Raw genomic sequence first — 26652 nt, forward strand, 5'->3', positions numbered from 1 at the left:
GAATTCAAACACCTATAGTATTTAGATGCCAATAGAATGTTCACCTCTGACAGGACAAAAAAAATAAAAAAATAAAAGGATACAAAGGAAAGATCATTTTGTATTTATATACACAAAATAGGATAAATTTACAGCTACTTTCGCTTAATTCAATGAGAAGAAAGAGGTGTGCTAACAGTGTTTGGACAGAAGATCCTGTCTGCTTCTTGTACGATGGATAACTACTAAGAAGATAACAATGTACAGTGTATTGACTATCAAAACTGTCCTATTAACCAGCTGTGAAACTGTCTCACTCATATTTATTTCTCAATAAAAAAATAAATATATATATAAAAAAAGCAGGTCTGTGTGCAAAAGGGACTAAAGTTATGGAGAAATGGTACAGAGTGAGCAACAGGGCTGGGAAGATAACCCCAGCAGGCCAAGCAGCTTGTGTAAAGGCTCCGAGGCCGGGAAAGCTCGGGAGGTGGAGACGGACCAGAGGCTGCAATGGCTGGGCTAGGGTGGAAGGGCTTTGCGTGTGAGTCTGACTTTGGGTTTTATTCAAAGTGAGATAGGAAGGGGCTGGGAGATGGCTCAGTGGAATAAGCACTTGCCTGGCAAGCGCAGGGGCCTGAGTTCAGTCCCAGGTTCTACCAAACAAACAAACAAACAAACAAACAAACCCTATATTTATCAGCTTTCTGACACCAGTAAAAATACCTGAAATAATCAAGTGAGATAGGAAATGAGAGAGGACTGTGGGCAGGAGAGCAACGCCATCCGACTTCCCCCAAGGAGAGCGCTAGAATCATTAGTTGTGGACAAGAACTGGAGGATAGGGGGACAACCCGCTTGGCCCCTCCTCCTGTCCCTCTCTCAGACAGGAGCTTTCTTTCCCTCAATAAGTATATTCTGCTCATAAAAAAAACAAAAGCAAAAACAGAGAGAGAGAGAGAGAGAGAATTGCGGACAGGTAAAGGTAGCGGCAGAAAGTCCAGGTTGGAGGTTTTGCAGAAGCCCAGGGGAGAGCAGGCTGTGGCCTGGACACTAGGCCTGACACACAGGCACTTTGTAAAGATCCGTTCAAGTGAATGAATGAATGTCCATGATCTGATAGCTTATTTCATACTCAACATAGTGAGAGAAAAACTCGTGGCCACCTAAGGAGGAGTGAAAGAATGAGTCAGAAAATGATTTAGGTATTTAATATGGGCCCTGCGAATCCATGGAGGTGGCTGGAGTGCACGCTCTAGTGATGTACCTGCTCTTGGCCTGGGTGCCTCTTCCTTACAGTAAGTGCTTGGTGCACCCATCGAATAGGGCCTGTGGCTGGAGAGAGCCAATGTGAGGACCCTGTGTCTGGGTCGTCGGTCCCTATGTGGAGACAGAGGTAGGAGACAAGCAGTGCTGGGACTGAGCTCCAGGGCGACCCTGTCAGCTGGAAGGGCCAGAACAGAGCTAGTGGCAGCCTTCGAGATCCTAGGCTGTGACCCTCCGTGACAGAGCAAATCCCCACTGGCCCAAGGCTTTGCTGGCTGAGCCACCTCACTGTGGGCCACTGAAATGTCACGGTGACCCAGCACTCCCTATCTCTCCTCCCAGGGCTCCCTCATGCTTATTCAGGGGCTGAGCTTATGAGAAGCTTTTGTACTTTCACGCTGCCTCACAGCTGTGTCACAGTGAGTAACGGTGGTGCTCATGCATCTGCATGAGGGGAACCAGGGCATGGGTGGGAGAAACCCATGGGGGAGAGGGAGCAAGCGCTCTCTTCCTCAGCGGTGTGCTGCCCTTGGTGACTGCCAGGGCTCGGCTTCCCTGGGCCACCTGGCTGCAGCTCCATGCTCCGGCCAAGGCTCCTGCTCTGCACATAGTGTCACGTTTGCCCCCTCCCCAGCCTCAGCTCACTTTCAGGTTCTCCCTGGGTCACTGTGTCAAGCCTGGGTGGCTAGTTTGCTGTCTCCAGTTAGCCCCAGGTTGGCTTCCTGGCCCTGCAGTCTGAGACCCGGACCACACAGGTAAGGATAACAAAGATCCAAATACCATGGGACTAGAAATGCTAAGCCCAGGGGAGCCAGGCAATAAGCTTGTAGTAATTTCTACACATGGTGCCCTTCTAGTGGGAGGATCTATCTGTGAGTTCTAGAATGCTTGTTGCAAAGGACACCCCAATCTCCTTAAGGAATTAGGGATGGACTTGGGCAAAAGATCAACACAAACTGTACAATAGCAACTACTGTATATATCTAATAGAAGACATGGGCTGGCTGGGGAGATAAAACTACACAGCAAACGAAAGAGCAAACAACAGAAAAGTAGGGAAAAAAAGGGCTGTGTAGAATGCCATAGGCAGGGGGCTGCACAGAGGTGGGGCTGAAGGAACCAGCACCAAGAGTCCTATCTCATGGGGCAGGGCAAGAAGCGTATATTACTTTTTGTGGCGTAGGGGTCTATGCAGGGGAGAGGGGAAGGACTACTAGGAGCTCACACTGAGGAAAAGACCTACAGTTTGGTGTCTGTATCTCTCTGTACTTGTTCTCTCTCTCTCTCTCTCCCCCCCCCCCCATTCTCAAACATCTTTTATGTTCTACTTTTTCTTCATAGGAAAGTGTCTGTGGAGAAGTCACCCTTCTTAAATCCAAATCACTAACATGGAATATGGGGTCTGTAGCCCTTCTCTCTTATCTTGTATCCATGAAAGCTGATGAATCATGGCCATGACCCTGCGGCTCCTGATCAGAAGCCCACCCCCCTAATATCTCACAAGTGGAAACAGAGGCAGAGAAGGCCACCTAAATTAGTTAACAATTCTGGGCTGAAGCTAAGAGAGGAGGAGAAGGACAGCCAGTGCTGGAGGGAGGGTTCAGAAAGCTCACCGCCCTTGCCTCCCTGTCAGCCAGGTCCTAGACCCCCCCCCCCCCATGCTCACCCAGGACTCTTCTGCAATGAGAGTCACACAAATAGTGCTTTACACTTGAATATTGTCCAGGTGATTTGCTGCCCACATGGAGGCCTCTTTCAAATGCACTATCACACTAAAGTCACCATGGCACATAAAACAGGTAAAAGTGAGGTACTCAGGTGGGCTGGAACAGAGCTGTAGAGAAGGCCGAGTATCTCCTGCCCTTGACCAGAGCTAGTTTCTGTGTTATTTAAGTTTTGGACTCAAATCTAAGGAGAGAGAGAAGAAAGGTGAGATGCCTCCTGGACTCTAGCCCACATACTCTTCTGAGTTGCAGATTTCATTCCCTTACTCTCAAAGCCTAGGAAGGCCATTTCCTCTGACTCCGTAGTCTACTTTGGCTGACACACAGTAGTGTGAGGAGGGGGCTGCTCCCTCCCCTTAGTCCTTAGTTGCAATGGCAGGGGGAGCTGCAGGTGCTGCAGAGACCTGTGTGTAGCCAGGAGTTTCTGGTGACCTTCCAGTGACCCAGGTCACAGGCACAGAAGTGAACAATACTCACCCCAGGAGGGCTATGGAGCTATTTTCACCAGGTTTTTTAGAATTATTAACCAATTTCATCTACAAAGCCATCCTTGGAGCCAACTGGATGTGGAACAGCAGCCAAGGGGATGCGGTGTGAACCACTGGCTTGAGGCTTGCTCTGAGCCCTGAGCAGGCCTGTGGAGGGGCTGTGAGTTAGCTGGGCTGTGTTCCAGAGAGGGCAGGACACAACCTGGACACCCCATCTGTCCCTACCACAGAACAAGTTCCCCCTTTGCCCTAATTTCCACTGCTGATCTAGGCAAAGCCTGAAGAATACTCTGACCCAGATCACGATGCCTCACGGTCTGAGTGCCTTCCCTGCTTCCTGGTAGCATCATTTCCTGGAAGGCCAAGCTTGACTACATCAGTGTCAGAGGGCTGGCAACACCTTTCCGCACATGCCTCTCAGTGTGCAGCCGTGAAGTCATCTTGCACTTGCCTTTTCTGGGCTCCCCAAGTCTGTTGCAGCTCCCTGTCTCCTCTGATCTGTCCCTTTCCACTGATCGTGGCTCCTGAGGACAGCTCCCACAGCTTCCCGTTGGTGTCCCTGCCCCAAGATTCCACTTGCTCACCTGGCACTGGCCCATGCTGCATGCTGAGTTCCTCCACCACACGCCTTGTAACAGCACTCTTAAATTTCAACTGTCTGCAGCTTCCCACAGCTATAGGTCTGGCTGCTGGCCTGGAACTCAGTGTGACTCCGCTTCTGGGTTTATGTCCTGCTCCCCATTGCCCAGCCTCACCTGGCTTCCCATCGCACCTGACCACTCAGTGCTGTCCCAGCGGCTCCCATGTGCTCCCACCTCCAGGTCGTGGCTCCAGCTCCTCCTGTGTCCTGGCCTCCTGTGGTGCCCACTTGCTGCAGCCTCTGGGCAGTTCTGCTCTCTGACCCCTAAGACCCCGCAGTGAGAATGTACCCCTTGTTCCCCTGGGAGGCTATGGGAGGTTCTCGTCTGCATCCAGTCCATAGTCCTATGTAAGAGACATGGAGGGCTGTGGGTGTTTTATTCTGGAGAAGTGAGAATTTTTACTTTAATGTTTTATTACAAATTTGACTTCTCAAATAAGTCATTAAATAGTAATATAACAGTATTATTTTACTATAATATTAAAATATGGATTTAGGGAACAAAATAATGCCATATATTTTTATGGCATCTAAGACCCAACAGGTGGGCTGGCGAGATGGCTCAGTGGTCTAAAGCACCTACATGGAACAAGCTTGGCAAAGCACAGGGACCACGGTTCGATCCCCCAGCACCACATGCCAGCCAGCCCCGCCCCCTGGAGGGCTGAGCTGGCCACACACACACAATAAATAAACAAATGTTAAAAAAAAAAAAAATTAAAAAAAAAAAAAAATAAGACCCAACAGGGATAAGTGACCCAAACACAAAAGACAAAGCCATCCACAGCATATTTTGCGTGATCCCTGTAGACAGAAGGAACAGGAAACTATAGGCAGCTGCTTTGCAGCTTGGCCACAAGCTACAACACGATGATATACTCTGAAGCGTCAGCTGGCTAAGCCCACTAATCATCAGGGGTGATTTTTAACCCTCAGCCACCTTTTCATCTGCAGCAGGAATATTTATTTTCTGTGTTGATGAAAACCAGGCTGTGCCTTGGGGGTCTGGAAATCCCAGGGAGGCAGAGCAGAGGGCACCGGGAGGAGCTGAATGAGTGCCACCGTGCACTGACACGCCACTGTCTTCAAGGTGATGGGGACCCGGCCTGAGCATGACCTGCACGGTACAGTCACTGAAAATGCATGTTTTTTTTTTTTTTTTTTTTTTTAAAGGGAGGGGCAAGATAGTATAATTTATGGGAAGGAAATCACCTGAGGCTTATTTACTTATAACCAATCAGTCTATTAATATTTATTGATATTGAATATTTATTAGTCCTTTCTAGTAAAAATAGATTTTATAGGGCTGGGGAAATAGCTAGGCAGTCTAAGCACCTGCCTGGCAAGCACAAGGACCTGGGTTTGATCCCTGGTACCACATGCTGTGCCGGCTCTGGAACCTGGGTACACTATGTGGGCACTGAAGCCAGGTGTGGTGTTGCATGCCTGTAATCCCAGCACTGGGGAGGCTGAGACAGGACGATCACTACAAGTCTATGTAGTGAGACCCTGTACCAAATTTTTAAAAAAATATATAAAAACATTTAATAAGTAATTTCATGCATATGGAACAGATGCACATTAGCAACTCTACTTGTGTTTGACATTTCGAACCACATACACTTTTATTTTTTTTGAATCACAGAAAGTGAGCTGCAGGTGTTACGTGTCTTTATTTCTTAATAGTTCAGTGTTTGCTTCCTATGAATAAAAAGCAGACTCTTGTGAAGCCAGAATAGTTATCAAATACAGGAAACATCCTATCAGTTGCAGGCTACAGACACCACTCCAACGGCGTTGGTTGTTCTGATAGTTTCCTGTCACGCTTTCCTCTGCCAACGCTGGATCTAGTCCAACTACACTGCACCTAGTTGTCAGAGAATTTCTCCTCCTTTCAGGTCTCAACTCCTTTTTATGACTAAGATGAGGAATACAAGACTAGATACGCAGGGTTTTACATTTTTTATTCTTTTAGTGGCTTCACAAGTGGAGTTTTGCGTGCAGTCGGCACTCTAGCTGGAATAACTGATTGCTATTTCCTTTTTTTTTTTTTTTTTTTTTTTGAGACACGGTCTCACTGTGTAGTGTAGGCTGGCCTTAAACTCACTATATAACCCAGGCTGGCCTCAAACTCCTGGTGATTCTCCTGCCTCAGCCACCTGAGTGCTGGGATCACAGGCCTGTGCCACCATGTGCAACTCATATTTATTTATTTATTTATTTATTTTTTTGGTGGAACCGAGGATTGAACTCAGGCCCTTGCCAAGGAAGTGCTTATTCCACTGAGCCATCTCCCTGGCCCCAACTCATATTTATTTCTTAAAAAAAAAGAGAGAAGGGAAAACATAGTAATGCATTTTTACTATAAATGAACTTGGAAAACCTCTGACAGAAATAAAAGTAGTAGGGCAAAGGCTATATATTAAAGACTAAGGGAAGAAATTCAGCTGTGAAATTACTGACATTTTTCCCATCTTTGGTGGAGAGCCTGGGAGAAATCTATCGAGTATTATATTCCACTACCAACCTACTGAGTACTTGCTGGAAGTTCCTAGTGTCTCCTGAGGAAAAACAGCGATCAGAAAAGGAATACACAGAGCACAATTTTGGCTCCAGAGCAGTCTGGTTAGGGGCTGAGGGGGGCACAATGGGGCACGCACACCCTTTGAGCACTGTTCACATGACTTCCCACAGAGAGGCTAAACTTGTCCAGGAGCACAGTCACCTACAGATTGTGGAAAACTAGCTTCTTAAATGCTGACAGACCCTCACAGCTGGGAGCTGGGACACCAGGAAGGTCCCACATCTCAGGGCTCCTCCAGTGCACGCTGGGTCCACGCAGACTCTCAGTCAGACTCTGCTTCCTCTCCCTGCACTGGCTGTCTGCTGTGAGCCTGCCTCAGCACGGTGCTCTTCCTTCTCCCTGGGTGGCTAACCTGCACACCTCTCGGGCATCCATGCCTAGGCACGGGGCATCCACCAACACTGTTATTCTCCAGGCGGCCCCTGGACAGTGGGCCCATTGTGCTCCTATGTCAAGAAACTCCTGTTTCTTATCCTTTCCTTCAGCAGCCTATTCTCTACTCTCAGCCAGGTTCCCTTCTGTGGCGTGAAAGACAGCCCCACAGCCCAGAACTGCAACAGCTCATCCTGCGGATCTGAGTCCTACAACTGCTGTTCCTTATCAGACACAAAGCCAAGGCACAAAGAAAAGAAACCAAACTTGGACACAGCCACATTTCTGTCACAGGCAAACACTCATGCAGGAACAAAATGATGGATCTGTTATTCTTGGGTTGTGCAACCCACTCAGAGAATCAGGACTTAGCCTTATTTAAAACAGATGACTATATAATTAACAAAAGACCAAACACCACTTATTAAATTTCTGCTTTTGAAAACAGTCTTTCTCTAGGATGTCTGCTAGCAAATTATGGCTAGTAGATCAAATCTGGGAAGACTTCTATTTTTGTAAATAAAGTTTTACTGGAACACATTATGCCCATTTGTTTGCCTTTCTTCTTTTTTAGTACTGGGGATTGAACCCAGGGATGTTCTACTACTGATCTGCATCTACGGCCCTTTCTATTTTTTATTTTGAGGCAGGGTCATTCTTAGAATGCCCAGGCTGAGCTGGAACTTGTGGTCCTCCTGCCCTAGCCTTCTGCATAGCTGGGATTGCAGGCCAGCACCACCATAAGCAGCTGGCTCTTATTGTTTATGGCTGCTCTCCCACTAAAGTGGCAGAGCTGGAACAGAGACTGACTGGCCACAAAACCTGACATTCACCACCTGGTTATTCATAGAAAGGTCTTCCAGTTGCTGTCTTAGAGCAATAACACACTGCAAAGGATAAGAACAAGGTACCTGTTGACTGGTAGGTGTTTTCCTGTGACAGTGCTATTGTCACGGCTTGTGTGGCTGCATCTCGTACAGCTTGTTCTTCACTCTGTAGGAGGATGAGGACACATTTCCATAGAGCAAGCATGTCCTGCAACTCTAAGAAGACCAAAAGGAATTCAAATCACTCAGGTTGCAGTTGGCAAGCAGGTTCAGATACTGCTTTGGTGCAGGAAAACAGTGCTGGGTGAGCGCCACTCAGTGACCCCAGCCACTCCTCCATTTCAGGACCCTGGCTAACAGTCCTGGGCCCAGCTCACTGGTGTCATGATTCTGGAGCATGAAACTACACAGAAATGGGCCCAGTGTGGGTGGGAGTGACAGTGCCAGCTTCTCGGTTCTGAAAGCCAGTATCAGTAAGATTATGCTTCAAAGAAGAGGAACGGCCCAGGAAACAGCCTGCATCACATGGACACCGGGGTCCACCATCTGGTGCAGTCATCTCTGGGCACTGGCTCTGCAAGTTGGCCTGTGCTAATTGCTGCTGCAGGTGACAGGCAGAAAAGGCAGCATCTGCCCCTGTGTAACAATCTTTAACAGACCCCGCTAGTAGTCACTAATGAGAACGGGTGACAAGGGACTGCTACATTGGGGAATGGAAGCCATGTAGGAGGGAGACGGGATAGGTGTCATAGACAGGAGGGTGACAGAGTGGCTCAGGTTTGTAGAGGCTCAGTGGGGGGCCAAGGAGGGTACCACCCACACTAGCACCCACCATCCCTATCCACATGATCTCAACCACCCCGACCTCCTCTGCTCTTAGCCACCGCTGCTTCCCGCAAGCCAACAGCAAAGGCTCCACTTGGGGTTTTCTGCTCCAGATCTGCCTTTAAGTTTTACTCAGTCTGTGAGACACTATCATTTTTACCTGCTCTCTAGGGTTGCCTGCTTGCCTCTCTCAACATTTTCCTTTCCGACATGGTCACTTATACCTCTCACATCCTCTGCTTTCGTCTACTTCATCCTGTCCTGATGTACTCTGATGCCATCTGTCACTCAGTATCTGTTTCTCATGACCTTGTGCACCATCACCCACCACTGATCTCCTCCGTCATAATTTCTCCTCCTAGTAGTGGGGATTGCACTGAGCTACAGTCCTAGCCCTTTTATTTTTATTTTGAGACAACATCTCACTACACTTATTGTTTCCTGCCTCAACCTCCCAGCACTGGGATTGTAGGTGTGTGCCACTTCACCTGACTTCATCATTTCCATAAAGCTGCAGCCAGCACCAGCAATTAATTATGAAATCAATGAGGGAATTCCAGGTTACTCCACATACATTTCTCCTGTTGTGAGCTTAAAGTGTTTTTTTTTTTTTGGTATTTAGGACAGGGTCTACAGGGTCTCACTGCATAGATCAGACTCATAGTGATCCTTCTGTTTACAGCCTCCCAAGTGCTGGGATTCTAGGTGTGTGCCATCACAGTCTCAATCCCAGTCTCAGCACACCTTGAGGGCAGGGCTGGCAGGGTAGGCCCAGGGATCGAACTCCTGGGTAGGTGCTTTAATCCACTGAGCTATTTGGCCAGCCCGTGTGAGCTTAACTTAAAGTGGCCAAAGTCATCCAGAAAATGCTGCAAAATGGTCTTTCTGGGAAAGGTTGATCAATAATTTTTTTTTTTTTTTTTTTTTTGCGGTACCAAGGATCAAACTCTGGACCTTGTGCTTGCCAGACAGGCGCTTATGCCACTGAGCTATCTTCTCAGCCTGTTTTTGTTGTTTTGAAACCAGACCTTACTGTGTTTCCCAGGCTGTCCTACACTCTTGAGCTCAACTGGTCCTCGACCTCACCCCCCACAAGAGCTGGGACTACAGGCATGTGCCACTGTATTCGGCTTGACCAAAGTCTATAAGTTTTTGCTCCTATTTCTCTAGGTTCAGTATTAGGTCACAGCACAAGGAAGCTCCCTTTCATTCCCTGTTTGGGTGAGGTGTCACAAAGAAGAAATAAGTAAGATGAAAGAAAACGTTTCCCAGAGAGATCCACAGATATGAAACACTTCGAAACTCTCAGCTTTTTTTTTTTTTGGCGGAACCAGGGATTGAACTCAGACCCTTGTGCTTGCCAGGGAAGTGCTTATTCCACTGAGCCATCTCCCCAGCCCCCAAAACTCTCAACTCTTACAACATCTAAAATTTGGACCTCACCATATAAAAAATAATCCATTCTTTTATCATAGGAACTTTTTTCCATAACTCTGCTGAATACTCCTTGGAGCCAGGATCATGTCTTATTTTTGAGGGCTGTGCATAGAAAGGTAAAGCAGCAGCTGAAGTCCATTAACAGATGGGAGAAGAAGCAGGGTACCACAGTATGGGATTGAACATGGCGGGAGAGGGCACTCTTCCTGCCACAGATTCACACTGACCTGTTTATTTCTCACCTAGATTAGTGCAACAGGCTTCCTGGAAGAGGGGACAGATGGGCTGAGTCTTGAAAGACTCAGGGAAGCAGTGGTTTGTTTATAGAGAACTGTTCCCTCCTGATGACACATCAGTTGGTGCTGGGAGTGGTGGATGACGGGTGGGAGGGTGGCCAGGAGGAACCAGGAAGGGCCTGGAGCGGAGTACAAGGGAGTTTGGATTCTATCCAGAAGGCAAAGGGAACCTCCTCATGTTTTCAGCATGGGCCGACATGACAGTATTTCACTTCAGAAAGACCTCAGAGGCTATTTGGCTAAGAGCAAAAGAGGCTAACAGACTGCTGGTGAGAAATAAGGGTCTGAACGAAGGCAGGACTCTACTTGGAAGAGGTGAAGGCACGGTGCATGCTACTAGCTGTTACCTTTCCTCAGTCTAGAGCAATGCTGGCGAACCTCTTAGAGCACTCAGTCATAACAAACACCTTCGTGCAGCAGGCAGGCATGCCACAGGCTCACCACCACTGGTCAAGAGTATCTATTCATGCTGTTGGAGTTTGGTACAATGTGCTCTGCCCTCATCCCACTTACCGAGAACTGGACAGGGGTTGGTGAGGACCAGTGGTGCAGTGCTGGTGAGGATCTCAGCAGCGGTCAGCCTAGACTCCGTGGGAAGACAGTCTCCGCAGGACAAGATGACCAGCTGCACCCACCGCTTCAGCTGGGGGGCTAGCGAGTCCCAGATCTGAAAGCACAGACCCGAGATGTAATCAGGGGCTGAGAGAAGGAAAGAGGTACACCAAGCTGTGCCTGCAAATCAGCTTTACCTTGGTGGGAAGAAGGTTCTTAGTTGCTTTTCTATCCCAACTAGGTGAAATAAACAAGTCCCCTGAGGAAAATCTGACCTTTTCTTTTTTGGAAATACAGAGTCTCTAATGAGCGACTTCCTTGAGTTTTTTCTGTGCATATTGGGTTATCACAACCCTAGTGTATAGGAATGACTGAAAAATATGGTCAGTGTTTAAAAAAATTATTGGGCTGGCCAAATAGCTCAGCAGATTAAAGTGCCTGCTTAGGCAGACACAGTGGCTGGGGTTCGATCCCCGGCATGCCACACTGGCCCCACCCGGGATGCGCTGAGATGCGATTGATTCTGGGCATGGTGGCACATGCCTGTAATCCCAGCTCTTTGGGAGGCTGAACATAGGCGGATCACTACGAGTCCAATCTACGTAGTGAGACCCAGTCTAAAAAATGCAAAAAAAAAAAAAAAATTATTAAAGACACATTGCTATTAATTCCCTTTAAAATACTCCCCTTTACTTTGAATATTCCATTGTTCTTGCCACCTTCTTTACAGAGTCTTGCCATGCAGCTCAGACTTGTAGTGATCTTCCTGTCTCAGCCTCCCCACCTCTGGGTTTACAGACATGTGTCACTACATCTGGTCTTGGTGGCTGGCTCGGCATGGAGGCAGCCAGCATGGCATGTGGTACCAGGGATTGAACCCAGGTCCTTGTGCTTGCCAGGCAGGCGCTTAGACCAGCAAACTATCTCCCTAGCCCCTCCTGTCACTTTCTGAAGTGTCTTTAGTTGTCCTGTCTCGATGTCCTGAGTCCATTCAAATCTTTACCTTTCATGACCATGGGAAAACCCAGAAGTTTACACAGTGCCAGGTCTGGGGAATATGGTGGGTGAGGACTCACTCTAGCATTTCTGTAGGGCTGCTTTTCTGCTGGATGGCACCTGGCAGCAGTGTTCACTATGCTTTTGATTACACCTTGTAGACAGCCCCAAAAGTAGACTTCGAGAATTGCTCCAGAAAGCGGCAAGAATGACAGGTCAGGTATGTTTTAAGTGTGTGTGAGCAGGTATTGAGATGAACTGATGGTCCATAGTAAACTCTTAAAATGTAAACATTCACCATATGCTACCACTACATTTTTTTGACAGCCTCAGTAAAGACTGGGCTTGTGGGGAAGACTGTGGCAACCAATAACTTGTCCACGATAACCAGATATTCTTGGTATCTTTAGTAATAGAAGCCCTGATTTTGGCAGGGTCTGTGGGTACCTAGTTAAGGACTACACTTCCCAGCCTCCCTCACACTGGGTAGCAACATGTGAATGCTTTCTCCTGGGCTGTCACTGAGATGCACCTAGGAAACGCCCCAGACCCCTGCTCCTGGGCTCCCGTGCACGCTCGCTGAGCAGTGCTGAGATAAGCAGTGGAGGTCACATGTCAAAGACTGCAAGAAGGCCTGGGTCGGAAAGGGCAAGCCGCTGCGTCTGTGTTGGACAGTTTCCGTCTATCTGGTTCAAGCCACAGAATGCCTGAGTTTGCTTCCACACCTGAAAACAGTATCCTAACAAGGCTGAAACACCCGTTTTGTTTTTTAACAGTAACAGTTGTATTGAAACGTCATTCACACACCACATAATTCACCCACTTAAAGTGGAAAAGTAACTGGATTTTGGTCTATGCAATGATCATCACAAATCTATTATTATTATTTTCTTTTTTTTTTTTTTGCGGAAACAGGGATTGAACTCAAGCCCTTACGTTTGCCAGGCAAGTGCTTATTCTACTGAGCCATCTCCCTGGCCCCTATTATTATTATTTTCTATTGTGCTTTTTTTTTCATAATTTTATTGATAAACAAATAGCAATGAGACAGCTTCAAATCAAATCGCTAGGACAGTTTCAATAATTAACACACTGCATACATTCTTCTTAGTGGTTAATTGCTGTACAAGATGCGGACTTGAGATCCTATTTACAAACACCATTAGAAGAAATCATTCAATTCATTAATCTATTGTGCTTTTTATTTATTTTTTAAGTTTGCTTTGTTTTAGATGATTTTTCATTCAAGTGTTTTTGGAAATAATTTACTTGTTTTTCTAATACTCTGTTTTTTGTGATGTCCTTTCACATTAAAAATATTGATCCAAGTGTATTATTGTTGGGTAGCAGAATGATAGTTAATGGGACTTGAAAATTGGAGATGAAATTATTTTAATTTGTTCCATTCAGACAATGACTAAACTTCAGTAAGTAATTTATTATGACAAGTAGGGATTTTCTAATCTTGACTTGTCTAAGCTACAAAGAAAATTCATGTTGCAGATAAAAGCACTAACTATCACAGATCATAACTTAAAAATGGGTGAATTTTATTTTTCTTTCCCTGAATTTAGTATTTCACATAAACACAAACACTTTGATTATTCCGCTGCTCCACCTTCTGCTATCTACACTAAATTATAGGATTTTCCACAACTTATCTAGAGCAATATTATTCCTCACATCACATATACTAGAATTTGACTTTAACATGACTAACTTAAGAATACCACGAGTACAGAAACATACACATAGTTATTTTAACAAAGAGAAGCTGGTTTGGCTTACTGTTTGAAATTTTTTTTTTTTTTTTTTTTACGGAACCGGGGATTGAACTCAGGCCCTTGCGCTTGCCAGGGAAGTGCTTTTCCACTGAGACATCTCCCCAGCCCCTGTTTGAAAAATTTAAAAAAATAATTTCATTTAGAAAAAGTTTTCCTGTCCTCTAAGGGACAATTTACTTGTTTTTCTTTTCAGTGTTATGAATCAAACCCAGGGCCTTGCACATCTTAGGCAAGCTTTCTACCTCTAAGCTATATCCGCAAGCCTAATTTTAAAAAACATTTAAAGATATTTTTAATTGATGCATGAAAATTGTTCATATTTATGGGGCATGTGTATTATTTTAATATAAGCACATATTAGGTAGTGTTCAAGTTAATGTTACCAACATCTCTAATAGATAATTTTAGAACATTCTCATCACCATAAAGAGAAACCCTATACCCACTTAGCTATTACTCAATTTTTCATTCCTTCAGCCCTAAATAACCACTAGCCTCCTTTCTATAACTATGGATTGCTGGGCTTGGACATTTAATGTAAGTGGGATTGTATGCTGTGTATTCTTTTGTGACTGGCTACTTTAACTGAGATTAAGGTTTTCAAGGTTCATTCATGCTGTAGGATGAGTTGGGACCACACAACATTTTATGGCTAAATAATATTCTACTCTAGATTGACTGACATGGATTGTTTTCATGTTCTATACTATTTTTCCCCCACTTTTTCTAAAAAGGGGATTTTTGTTTCAGATGTACTTTCCGTCCTGTTATCGTTTGTTTTCTCTCTCTCCTGAAGTCATGTTGGAATCTATTTGCTGCTGTGACACTGTTATGTGGGAGAGGAGACCTTTGAGAATGATTAGGTCATAAGGGCGGAGTGCCTCGTGACCTGAATGGATGAGCGCCATGCTCTCTAGAGGACTTACTCATGGCAGGAGTGGCTGTGCGGGCAGAGCCAGCGCCGTCTCCTTGGGTCTGTCTCTCCTTCCCTTTCCCGGGCTCTCTTGCTACATGACGCTCCACAGCGGCAAGCAGGCCCTACTGATGCTGGTGTGTGCTTTGGTCTCGAAAGCCCCCAGAGCTGTGAAAAATGCATCTTTTTTTTAACTACCCAGTCTCAGGCACAAGACAATATGCCAACCCCTTTCCTCCACCTAGTGAACCTCTTCAGGAGGTGCTGACCCCACTGACCACCTGTAACAACCCAGCTGAGCACCAGACAGATGCTAACTCCCGTGTTTCTCTACAGCTTTGTCATTTTTTCACTCTCCAGAAAACTCCTTGAATTCTCATTAAATAAGACTTCATTCAAGTACTAAGCAGTGTCTTTTTTTTTGGTGTTGAGGATCATAATGGGTTTTACTTCTACTCTTTTTTAAAGTTTTTACTTTTTTAGGTTTTGTTTTTACCTTTTTTTTTTTTTTTTTTTTGGTGCCGGCCAGGCAGGCGCTTATGCCACTGAGCTATCTCTTCCAGCCTATGCTTTTACTTTTTTGAGACAAGGCATTCCTATGTGGTCTAGGCTGGCCTTGAATTCATGGTGATCCACCTGCCTCATCCACCTGCTTCAGCCTCCCAAATGCTCGAGTTATAGGCGTGTACTATCACACCTCACCATAAACTGTTTCTTTCTTTCTTTTTTCTTTTTTTTTTGGCAGAACCGGGGATTGAACTCGGGCCCTTGCGCTTGCCAGGGAAGTGCTTACTCCATTGAACCATCACCCCGGCCCCCCAAAACTGTTTCTTTTTGAGACACAGTCACACTGAGGTCTTACTGAGGCAGAAGGACTACAAATTCAAGCCCAGCTAGCAACATAGTGATTTAGCAAGACTCTAAAAATAAAGAGATGGAGATGTGGCTCAGTCCTGGATTCAGTCCCCAGCACCACACATAAAGATACATTTTTCTCAGCTCTAAGATGCTTCCTCCTCCTCAGCTCCCTTATCCTCAGTAGAAAACTCAATGTAACGATCTGATAGTCTTTCTCTCCTGAGGTTGGATCTCTCTCTCTGTTCATCCCTGGTATAAGAACTCTGAATCCCCCACATTATGTTAGCACTTTCACAGTGTGGAATGAATAATCATTCGAGATCTTTCCATGTAGCCAGGCATAGTGTGCACATCTGCCATGCCAGATACTGCAAAGAATGAACAAACAAAACAAAACAGAAACAAAAGCAAGAAAACCTTGAATGTGTAACTTCTGGCAGTACCGGCCACTTTCTGCTTACTGCTCTGTAAGTGTAGCAAGCCTTTCCTGTGTGCTTCTCAGAGCGCCTGCATCTGCCTCCCAGCACCTTGCCAAGTCGATCTGCTTACTGCAGTTCCACTCTGCCCCAAAGGACAAGGGGGATAGGTGGGTGCCCCTGGGACTTCACCAAGAGCCACCTGGGTCATACTCTGGGGGATATTTAAGTCTGGGCCACTGATTTTCACACTTAGTTTGCTAGGTTACAATTCTGAATATTCCCACAATTGACTTGCTTATGCTTCTTTAAATAGAGTCTAGCTATAAAAACTATGAAAGAACAATGGCTGTGTGTCAGGGAGAGGTCATGGTACCCTCTTGGACTCTAACCAAAACTTCCTAGAACAGGAGAAAAGCAAGGAGGTGATTCAAAAGGTTATTCTAACAGTGGGACATCAACAGGAATGATCTTTTTTGTTTTCTCTATTTTGAGACTGGGTCTCACTATGTAGCCCAGACTGGCCTTTTGATTTTGTGGAGATCCTCCAGCTTCAGCCTCCTAAGTGCTGGGATCACAGGCATGGGTTATCATGCCTGAATGATATTCTTACACAGGTGACACCACAGGTCACAACGATTTTGCCCGCTTAGGACATTTGCCTTTTTGTTGTTTTTGCAGCATGGGGCATCAAACCCAAGGCTTCCCTACAGGGAGCAACATCCTCAGCCTTCCATTATTTTTAAACTTTGAATTGTCTAAGTGGGTCTTGAATTTATGGTCTTCTTGCCTCAGCCTCCTGAGTAGGTCAAATTACAGGAGTGGATGACCTTAGCCAGGTAATGGCTGACTTTTATTGACACCGTCTGGGTAAATGGAGTCCAAAAGCCAGGCTCCAGGACAGGCACAGTTCAGTCTTACCTCATGTGTTTCCATGTGGTGGGCAATCAGTTTGGAGGTGAGTCTCAGAGCCACACCCTGGATTTCAGATCTGGGGAAAAAAGGGATTTAAAATCCATTACAGCTTGTGTCTAGATGTCCGCGCACAGCCTTATGCAGTCATCGGTGAGGCTTTTCAGAGGTGGCAGGGTCCAGACTGTGTGGTGCTGGGATCAAGGGTGTGTGATTACTCAACCAGTCTACTGATTGGTTTGACATAGTTCTGGATGTGGATAATGGAAAGCTCTCGCTGGGTGTGAGTGCTGCCCCTAAAGGTGCGTAGCCTGGATGGAATATAAGGGACCAAAAAAGGGCTGCCATCACTGCTGGCCACTCGCAGCTCTTGCTGCCTTCTGCCTGCCATGAACTATTTGTCTATTATTGACTGAAAACTCTACAAACTGTGAGCCACATAAATCTTTCTGCTTTCAACTTCGAGTATTGGGTATTTTGTCTCAGCAATGAGAAAAGTAACTAAGATCCAAAATTAAATTGGACATACTTTATACAAAGATGCTCTGGACACGGCCCCATCGTGACTCCTCACGTGCCTCCAGAAACAACCACCTTTTGGTCACCAACGTGAAGGCCTGACATCACTGTACTACTTGACTTTATGACACAGCTAGCTCCTACACTGAGACTTAGAGAGTAACACAGGAGCTGAGCTCCATGGCCAGGACAGTGAGCAGGTTCACAGCACAGGACAGATGCGTCTGCGTCCCACCTAGGCTGCACAGGGAGCACGGACAAACCTGTCATTGGCAGCAATATCCATTGTCCAGGTCAAAAACTCATTGGGAGTGAGATGGGTGCAGCGCTCTGTGAGCGGAAGCCATTCATTGGAGTCCATGCTGTGTAGAACCTTCAGTATCTGGGTGAGACAAATCCAGAGTGGGTGAGGGAAAAAGAGAGAAGAGAGACAGAAACACAGAGTGCATGAATATGTAGGGAGAAGCCTCCAGGTAACAACCATTTGTACTGATAAGGGGCTATATCTTTCCAAAGGCTCCTGTGGACTATAATATCTCTAACAGACTGAGGCAGGGCACAACAATGACCAATGTGAAGGCACTGCATGATCTCTGACTGGAGTTAGACGCTCAGATTGCTGGGCCAGCACTCCTTCCTTTTGATTACGCTTCCTAGGTGACATCTGCCCCTAGACAGGCACATCACAAAGAACCTGTGATACCCCTGTAGCTGATGTTTAACAGATCTGTTTCTGAAACATCTCAAGGATGGCTAGCTCTGACTTTGGGTCAACTCTCCTATCAATGCTGTCATTATCAACATGGTCTCACTCCAGTTTAGGCTGGCCTTGAACTTACTCTGTAGCCCAGACTGGCCTTGAACTTGCAGCGATCCTCCTGCCTCAGCCTCCCCAATGCTGGGATTATAGGTGGATGCCACCAAGCCCGGCTAACAGCTCCTCTCCTCTTAGTGCCCCTGCCCTTCTATGCGTGAAGCCAGGCCAGGAACCATACAAAGAACATCTTTACCCTTCAGAGGCCTAGTCTGTTGCATCCAGAGCCCAACCCTGGTCTTGCCTTCCTGACACCAGGAGTGGAAGGGGACCAGCAGGCCAGCAGGCTCTACCTTGCAGAGACACTCCGGGTGGCTTTCCTGCATGGCCAGCAGCAGAAGATCCTCGCCCATGCTGCTCAGTGATCCAGGGGCTCCTGCTCTGAGCCTTTCCAACAGGGCTTCTAGGGCGAGCAAGCGCACTTCGGGAAAGGGAGAGCTCAGCAGCTGCGCCAAGGTGACTGGCGCATGCCTCGTCTGCTCTCCGGCCCTGGTCAGCGCTGCCCTCTCTGCAGCGATGGCTAGTTTGGTGAGGCTCTGGAGGTACTGGGGCAGGCCCGGCACCTTAAAGGTATGGGGAAGTCCTGTTATCAGCTCTGATCCTGAGACAATCTCTGCAACTTCCTCCCAGAAGCCGAGTTTCTCCAGAACTAGAAAGCAAAACAGCAAAGAGAAGAAGTAAATACTTTATTCAATGGTGCACAACCATCAGCTGTCTTTCTTTTATTTATTTATTTATTTTTCTGTATTTTAGGGAAGGGTCTACAGGGTGTTCAGGGTCTCATTACTAGGTCAGACTTACAATGATTCTCCTGTTTACAGAAGCAACATCTGTGTCAGTAACTCAGACAGCCCATCAGAGGGATGGAGGAATTATCATCAGGAAGTGTGCTCTGGTGCCGCTCCTTGGCACTCGGACACATGACCTGAATTGCCAAGCCCCAAAAGGGACCAGAAAGAAGCCCAAGCTTCCTTGGGGGCTCAGGCCCCTCTATAGCACACCAATCTGGAGCTCATGCTACTGTAGGACGTCTGACTGTCCTACTTCTCTCTGGAGTTCCCATTTATGGGCCTCGTTCTGCATTCTGAGGCTGCTGGTGACATCTCCCTGGCCTCTGATGACACCGACAGTGCACCCTGGCTTCTCTGAGTGAACCTTCCCTACTTCCTCCCCCAGATGAGGGGGCTCAGCTTCTCTCACTACCCCAACGGCATTCTCTTGGACACACAAACCTTATCTCTGCTTCCCATTTGCCTTGAGAATACACCACTTACAGGCAGCACCTGAAACAGCAGCGTTTACCCTACCATAATGTGCAGATTCCAACCCCAACTTTACCCCCAAAGTTTTCCACAAAATAGCTCACTTTTATTACTATTTTTGCATGGCTCTAATAGATCAACAGTCTTCGGAAACAAAAGACACTATTCTATTGATAGTGTTTTGTTTTAGGGAGTGGTACTTCCATTTTTAATTCTCCATCAGTATTCCATGCTTTGCAATTAAACACACGAAATAAATTATTAAATATAGAACACCACATATAATTTATGTTATAAGAGGATTTCTGTTTAGAAATAACTCCAGCAAGGGGTTTTGTTTGTTTTTTGAGTCTTGCATATAGTTCAGGCTGGCCTTGAATTTATGTAGCCCAGGCTGGTCTTTAATTCTTTATTTATTTAATTAAATTAATTAATTTACTTTTTTTGCAGAACCAGGGATTGAACTCTGGCCCTTGTGCTTGCCAGGCAAGCGCTTATTTTACTGAGCTATCTCCCTGGCCCTCCTGGTCTTCAATTTTTAGCAAATCTCCTGCTTCAGCCTCCTGAATGCTGGAATTATAGGTGAGTACAACCACACCCAACTTTCTAGGAAGTTTTTATATTTTATTTTTTGGCTCCGAATGCCTTCAGGGCAGGTTTGGCTGGCTTGAGTTGTGGGTATATTTTATTTTTACACTGAAAAACCAGTGAGACTTACTTCAGCCTCAAAGAGCATGTTTATGTAAAATTACATGCAAGCAGGCGGCGAGCTGCCCTTTGTCTACCCAAGAAATGGGTTAAAGTACGGCCCAGAAGGGATCGTGACCCCGGCATGGTCTGGCCAGCAGGACTACTAACTTTCCCGCTCTGGACACAAGGTGATGGGTCATGCTGTTGACTCACATGCTGCACGAATTCAGCGGGAGCCACACCCCTGCTATTTACACACTCTACTGAGGGGCTGAGTCACCTGTCTCCTACCTTGTACTCAGTACTTCAATCGAGACTTGTTTTCTTTGGTGGTTTTAAGCCCAAGTATATCCTTGTTAAACTTTATCTCCCCGTTAAGTTTTATGGTTTGCCTTTTCAGTTGCTCAGATCTTTTTGGAGTCTCAGCTCTGATCAAAGAACGATATTGGGCCAGCCAAATAGCGCAGCAGATTAAAGCACCTGCAAGCAGGTGCAGGGGCTGGGGATTTGATCCCTGGGCCTGCCGTGCCGGCACCACCCCTGGGGTGTGCTGAGTTGGCGATTAAGACTGGGTGTGGTGGTGCGAGCCTGTAATCCCAGCACTTGGGAGGCTGTAAACAGGTGGATCACTACGAGTGAGACCCTGAACATCCTGTAGATGCTTCCCTAAAATACAGAAGAAAAAAAAAGAACAATATTGCCATGGGGTGTGGTGGCGCATGCCTTGACACCAGCGCTCAGGGAGGATATGGCATGAGGACCGCAAGTTCAAACCCAGCTTGGGCAAAGTTAACAATTTAATGAGATCCTGTCTCAAAATAAAAAGTACAAAAAAGGGCCGGGGACGTAGCACGGTCAGATGGTCTGGGTTCAATCCTCACGTGACAGGTGCTAAGTAAATGGAGATGTCTGCCCTCCTGGAGTTTATACTGTGAGCTGAGAAATGTGTGAACAATTCCAATACAGGAATTCACTCTGACAACAAGCTTGTCTCAGTGGGGAGGACAGGTATGAGGGACCACAAATCAGAGGAGCTGGCTCTGCAAGGCTCAAAGACATGGAAAGGAGTGGACGGGGAGCAGGACAGGAGGCTGGAGGAGCGGGGTGGCCGAGACCCAGGGCTCCTCCCAGGCTGTGTGGAGGAGCAGACTGTTCTCCAGGTGAGGGAAGGCGCCGGAGGGCAGCAAAGTCACAGCATGGGGACGGTTACAAGATTACAGCACTGGAGTAGTCCAGGAGAAAAGCACGAAGGGCCTAAAGATGGTGCCCTGGTTTGAACAGGCCAGAACCTCGTGCTGAAATATAACTGCTGCTGTAAGGGCAGTACAAGGCGGCTAGGTGCAGAGGTGCTACCGGAGAGCCAATACCTGGGAGGGCTGTGGGCTCAAGGCCAGCCTGGCAGCACTTGGAAAAATGTCTCAAAATGAGAAAGATGAAGATGAAACCGGGCTGGAGATGCAGTTTAGGAGCAGAGCCGTGACCTAGCATGCATGAGGGCCTGGATGTAATCTCCTCCACCCCCACCCTGCCCCAAAAGGTTAGATTTTAAGAGGACATTAGGCCACGAGTGCCAGAACACATCAATGCTGATGAGGTCCATTACTGTGAGTGCATGTGCTGTGCCTCCGACCTCCTCCTGCCCACCCTCCATCTCACGCACGCCCCTCGCCCTCCCGCCAGGCTGTGGCACCGAAGCCCTGTGGACATGGCCCTTTCCTTGGCTTTGGATTCTTAGCCTCTACCACTGTAAACTGAACAGACTTAGACAGCTGATCACTGCCTGGCTGATGGTATTCTAACAGCAGAAAATGGACTAAGGATGGAGAGGGAGAAGAAGGTACAACTGGGGGTAATGTGCAGCTGACTAGAGAGGACACAACTCTGCACAGGACGCAGTCAGCATCCTGCAGAAGGGGGGCAGCTGTCCAGGTGGCACCCTGCTGGCCTGACTCCCACTCGCTGCGCTCCACATTCTCTAGTTAGGAGTGCTTCTAAAGGCACCACGGTGGGCACAGAGTTTCATCTTCAATATCAGGACAGGTAGCTGTGGTGGCACATGTCTGTAAGCCCAAAATTTTGGGAGGCTGAGGCAGAAGGATTCCAAGTTCTGGCTTAGCTCAAGCAACTCAGTGAGACCCTGTCTCAAAATAAAAAAATAAAAAAGGGCCGAGGCTATAGTTCAGGACAAAGGTTTTGGGTTCAATCCTCAGTAGTGTAAGAAACAAAAACTAAACCAAACCAATCCAGAACAAAACTGCATCAGGATAGACTCCATCAGATACCTTGATAACACTTAGCTATTATACCTATCTGCTTTCTCTAATAACCACAGACAAATTTAGCCCAAAGGCAGTAAGTTTATCTTGGAGTGGTTTCCCAGGGAAGACTTAAGGCATACAACTCATGCCTGACAAGTGTGAGGGCCTGAGTTCCATTCCTTGTAAACCCCCTCTGACATAATTTATACAATTTATATTTATCTTCTCATTATCACTCAGTGAACCCCGCTGATTTTAGAAAACTCATAAACATAACAGAAATGTGAAAGAACAATATTTGGAAAACTTATTTGAAAAAAAGGAGGCCTGCCCATTAGCTCAGGTATTTAAGTGCCTGCTGAAACAAAGCAGTCAGGCTCAGGATGCTGTGGTTCGATCCCCTCATCCTCAAGCCAAACCAGACCTGCCCTGAAGGCATCCTGCACCCCCCCCCCCCAACCAAAAAAGAAAAATCCTTCCCTGGCAAGTGCAAGGGACTGAGTTCAATCTCCAGTTCTGCAAAAAAAAAAAAAAAAAAAAAAGGAGCTGCGGAGATGGCTTGGTGGAATAAGCCCTTTCCTGAAAAAAAAAAGTTGCATAGACTTGGTAATGATCTGGGAATTAAAAACATCGAGTATTTATGTAACACATCAAAGTCCTTCAAAAGGCCATCTGCCCTAAGGTAGGGTGGGACTGGAGTCCAGCTGCAATGTGGAAGTTCCCTGATGTCACCACTCTCCAGATACACTGGCACAGAAGTCCCAGCCACAGCAGGGAGTCACCTACAGCACAGCAGACAAACCTAAAACCCACATCCCACTGCACGCCACTCTACCACGGTCTGCAGGTACCATTTCCTACCCTCCCTACTGCATGAAAAGGGAATTTCATTTGTTTAGCAAAGAGTAAGCAATGTGGCTCAGAGACCTGCTCTTAAGAACACGGTCAAAAACAGGATCTAAGTGTGGTGGTACATGAGTATAATCCCAACACTCTGAGAAGTCAAGGCAGGAGGATTCCAAGTCTGAGCATAGCCTGGGCAGCTTAGTTGTAGTAGGCAGCTGAATTAGATAGAAGTATTATATATGCAGTGAGACAGGGCTAGACCCTCAAAGGATACAGCATCAAAGACAAGATACTTTGCAACTGTCAGAGAGACACACATTTGTAGGGCTGTGGGGCAGACCTAAGACCAACAAACAAATGCTGCCCTCCCTAAAGAGAAGCATCTGGGATTGATCATCACCTTGAGGAAGCCAGGAAGAGTCACTAATTCAACCTCTACAAGATAAGCTACTGTTCTGTATTCTGTCCGCTTGCTACTTGACTCGCTTCCCCATGTGATCCCGATTTAATCAATTCTCCTTTAGCAGTTGTGCTTTTAACCTCATTGGTTGACCATAGTTTTGTCCCACCTCATATGGAAGTTCCTATGTTTCTTACCTTAGACCCTCCTCACCACATGGTTTTACTCTATAAAAAGTCCTTAGAAATGGCAGATTCCTGGGGCAACCTGCTCAGGTCCCCCTTCTGTCCCTCTCTCAGACAGGAAATTTCCTTCCCCCAATAAATACATTCTGCTCTTAATCTCTGTTCTAAAAATGCATTCTTCGGTTTTAGAGAACATGAACTCAGCCTAGGTATCTTTCAGGTTAGGAGTTCATCCCCTATATCACAGTGACTTTGTAAAACCCCACCTTAAGGGCTAAGGAGTAGCTCAGCACTACCCCCCTGGGTTCAATTCCTAGTACCGGAAGAAACTGAACCTAGTGCGCAGGTGTGTTCCAGCGGTCCCATTAGTCGACCTATTGCATGCACATCTCAGCAGCCTGTTTGTACCTTTTTGTTTGTTTTTTTGTATATCTGTATCATCAAAAGCTCTAAAAGGTTCACCCTTGTTGCTCTAGACCATCCTAGATAATTGTTAAGAGGAACCTCTTCTCTGAAAGACTGAGAAGTTCCAAGCAGAGTGCATGGTTCACTGGATTCCAGAGTTATCAACCTGACCTACCAGCTTTCTCTGAGTCTTTGGGGAGGAATAATATCACTAAGAACCTGGGACTAAAGATCACACACCAAGGAGAGAAAGATGAGGTGCATGCTCAGAAAGGTTCCCTGGGGACCTCTGGACGGACACCACCTGTGGACTCAGCCGAATTCCATTAACAGCAACCAAACCTATGTTAGGTACTTTGGGAGATACAGAAATTCAGGGGTGAGAAAGAGAATGCCTTGCTGTTGAAAAGCTTTAAGGCTAATGGGTGGGAGGTCCAAGGCCAAGTGCAAAATAATGAGAAGGCAGCTATAAATTGTACTTCTGTCTCATGCACTATTGTTATGAGTACTCCACCCCTACTATTCAGTGCTATGAATAACCTTTCCTTTAGAATTGGCGCTTCAGTGTTACTCTCAGCAGTTTAACGAGTATTAACACCTTAATAGGGAGGGTTCTATTATTATTATTATTATTATTTCCATTTAACAGATGAGGAAACAGAATAAATTACTTGCCTGAGGTTACAAAGGAAATGGTAGGTAAAGAACACAAAAGCTACAAGAAAGAACCAAATGGATACAGTGGGAATTCATTTTCTACCCTAAAATGTTTAAAAGGGGCTTTTGGGAAGGAGTAAGGCTTCAGGCGGGCCTCAAAGTTGTGCTCTGGGTGTCTGGCTGGGAAAAGGGAAGAAAACAGCTCCCAGGAGTGTCAGGTGAGAACACACCAACGAGTCCAAGACTTTCGTGGAATTCAGGTGTCAACAGAAGAGCAAGACAGGTGAGGTCTGAGCCGCAAAATAGGAAAGTATCAAACGACGTTCCTTTAGGCATTCTCTAAACTGCTGCTTGGAGAGAATACTCTGTTGTACTTCACCGACCTGGTTCTCCACAGACACGTCCTCATTTTCCCCCAGGATGTTGGGGTGGGGTGGTGCTGTTGGCCAAAGGTTATTTTGAAAGTCACGGCCTGAGCCCATACACCTGAAGCTCACTGTTGCTGAGGGATCCTACTGATTTGTGAGCTGGGTACAGAGAGCAGTCAGTTTGAGACACCAGCAGGTAATTCTGCTTTGAAGGGACAACTTTCACAGGGATTTGTGGGTGGATGCAAGTTACAGTTCTAAGCAGGGCACAGTTGATTCTGGTCTAGATTTCTGGAAAATTCATCATGCCCCATTTTCTCTCACTGATAAGACCATCAGAGGAGGAAAGTCACCAAGAATCAGAAGCATGAACCAGCAGTGTTAAGCTCTGCAGTGGCTGGCCAGCCCTTAACAATGGGGACACAGGCTCACCCTGTACTATATATCTTCTAGGTTCTCCAGTAATGGTGAATTACAAGACTCATCGACCTCTCGTCTGGTGCAGACCCCAGGAACTGGCCACCCAACAGGTCAGAGGCAGAAATGCCCAATGTTTCCACAAAAGCAGCTGCAGCATGTAGTCAAGAATATTGTTTTCTTCTCTCACAAAGGTTCTCAGCCCAGAGAGAAGGTAACAACATCTAGGAGCTTTAGAAACACTTCTGCTAGGGATACTTGGTCACATCTCTTGAGTGGGTACTGGCTATACAGTGACCTAGATCATTCTAGCGTACAGCTGGGCCTGGCAGCCACAGCTACCTGCCACAGGGAGGCTTGTCACATGGTTTCACAACCAGATCTCTCTGATGAAGTGTTTGTGGCTTGCTCTATCACACGTAGCTCAAATAGCTCAAAGTCTACATGGATAGGTGACACTTTCATTTGAGTTCCTTTTGTCTATAGGACCAAAGAACTGACATTTGTTCCTTTGTCTAAAGTTTAGGGCTGGTGAAGAGAGCTCAGTGGACTAAAGCGCCTGCTCAGGCAAGCTTAGGCAAGCACAGGGACCATAGGTCTATCCCCAGCACCACATGCTATGCCAATCCCTCCCTAGGGTAGGCTGAGTTGGCCAGAGAAAGGGGGGTAGTGGTGCATGCCTGTAATCCCAGCACTGGGGAGGCTGAAAGCAGGATGGATCGCCACAAGTCTGAGCTACACAGTGAGACCCTGCAACAAACAAATACATCAAAAAATAATAACAAAGTTAGCCACTATTCTCTAGGCAGTAATTTATAAGCCTTAACTCTTCTACTCATCATTTCATTTGTATATTTTTTTGAGACAGGATCTTGCTATGTAGTTTGGGATGGCCCGGAACTCACTATGTAGCCCAGGTTGGCCTCAAACTTACAGAGCTCCTCCTGCCTCAGCTTCCCAAG

General features: G+C 46.5%; 1 protein-coding gene across 2 annotated transcripts in view; it reads right to left on the bottom strand.

Moving 5' to 3' along the window:
• Thada (THADA, armadillo repeat containing) overlaps positions 1 to 26652 on the bottom strand; it is a 384981-nt gene that overhangs the window by 55404 nt on the left and 302925 nt on the right. For both annotated transcript variants that reach the window (XM_023711247.1, XM_023711248.1), the window contains 5 exons: positions 18496 to 18851; positions 17652 to 17770; positions 16878 to 16948; positions 10952 to 11107; positions 7965 to 8096 (listed from right to left, as the gene is read on the bottom strand). In XM_023711247.1, the coding sequence (XP_023567015.1) occupies positions 7965 to 8096; positions 10952 to 11107; positions 16878 to 16948; positions 17652 to 17770; positions 18496 to 18851 (834 nt within the window). The remainder of the gene's footprint in view (positions 1 to 7964; positions 8097 to 10951; positions 11108 to 16877; positions 16949 to 17651; positions 17771 to 18495; positions 18852 to 26652) is intronic.

The sequence above is a fragment of the Octodon degus genome, unplaced genomic scaffold (assembly GCF_000260255.1).
Source record: "Octodon degus isolate 3935 unplaced genomic scaffold, OctDeg1.0 scaffold00020, whole genome shotgun sequence".
Classification (NCBI taxonomy): Eukaryota; Metazoa; Chordata; class Mammalia; order Rodentia; family Octodontidae; genus Octodon; species Octodon degus.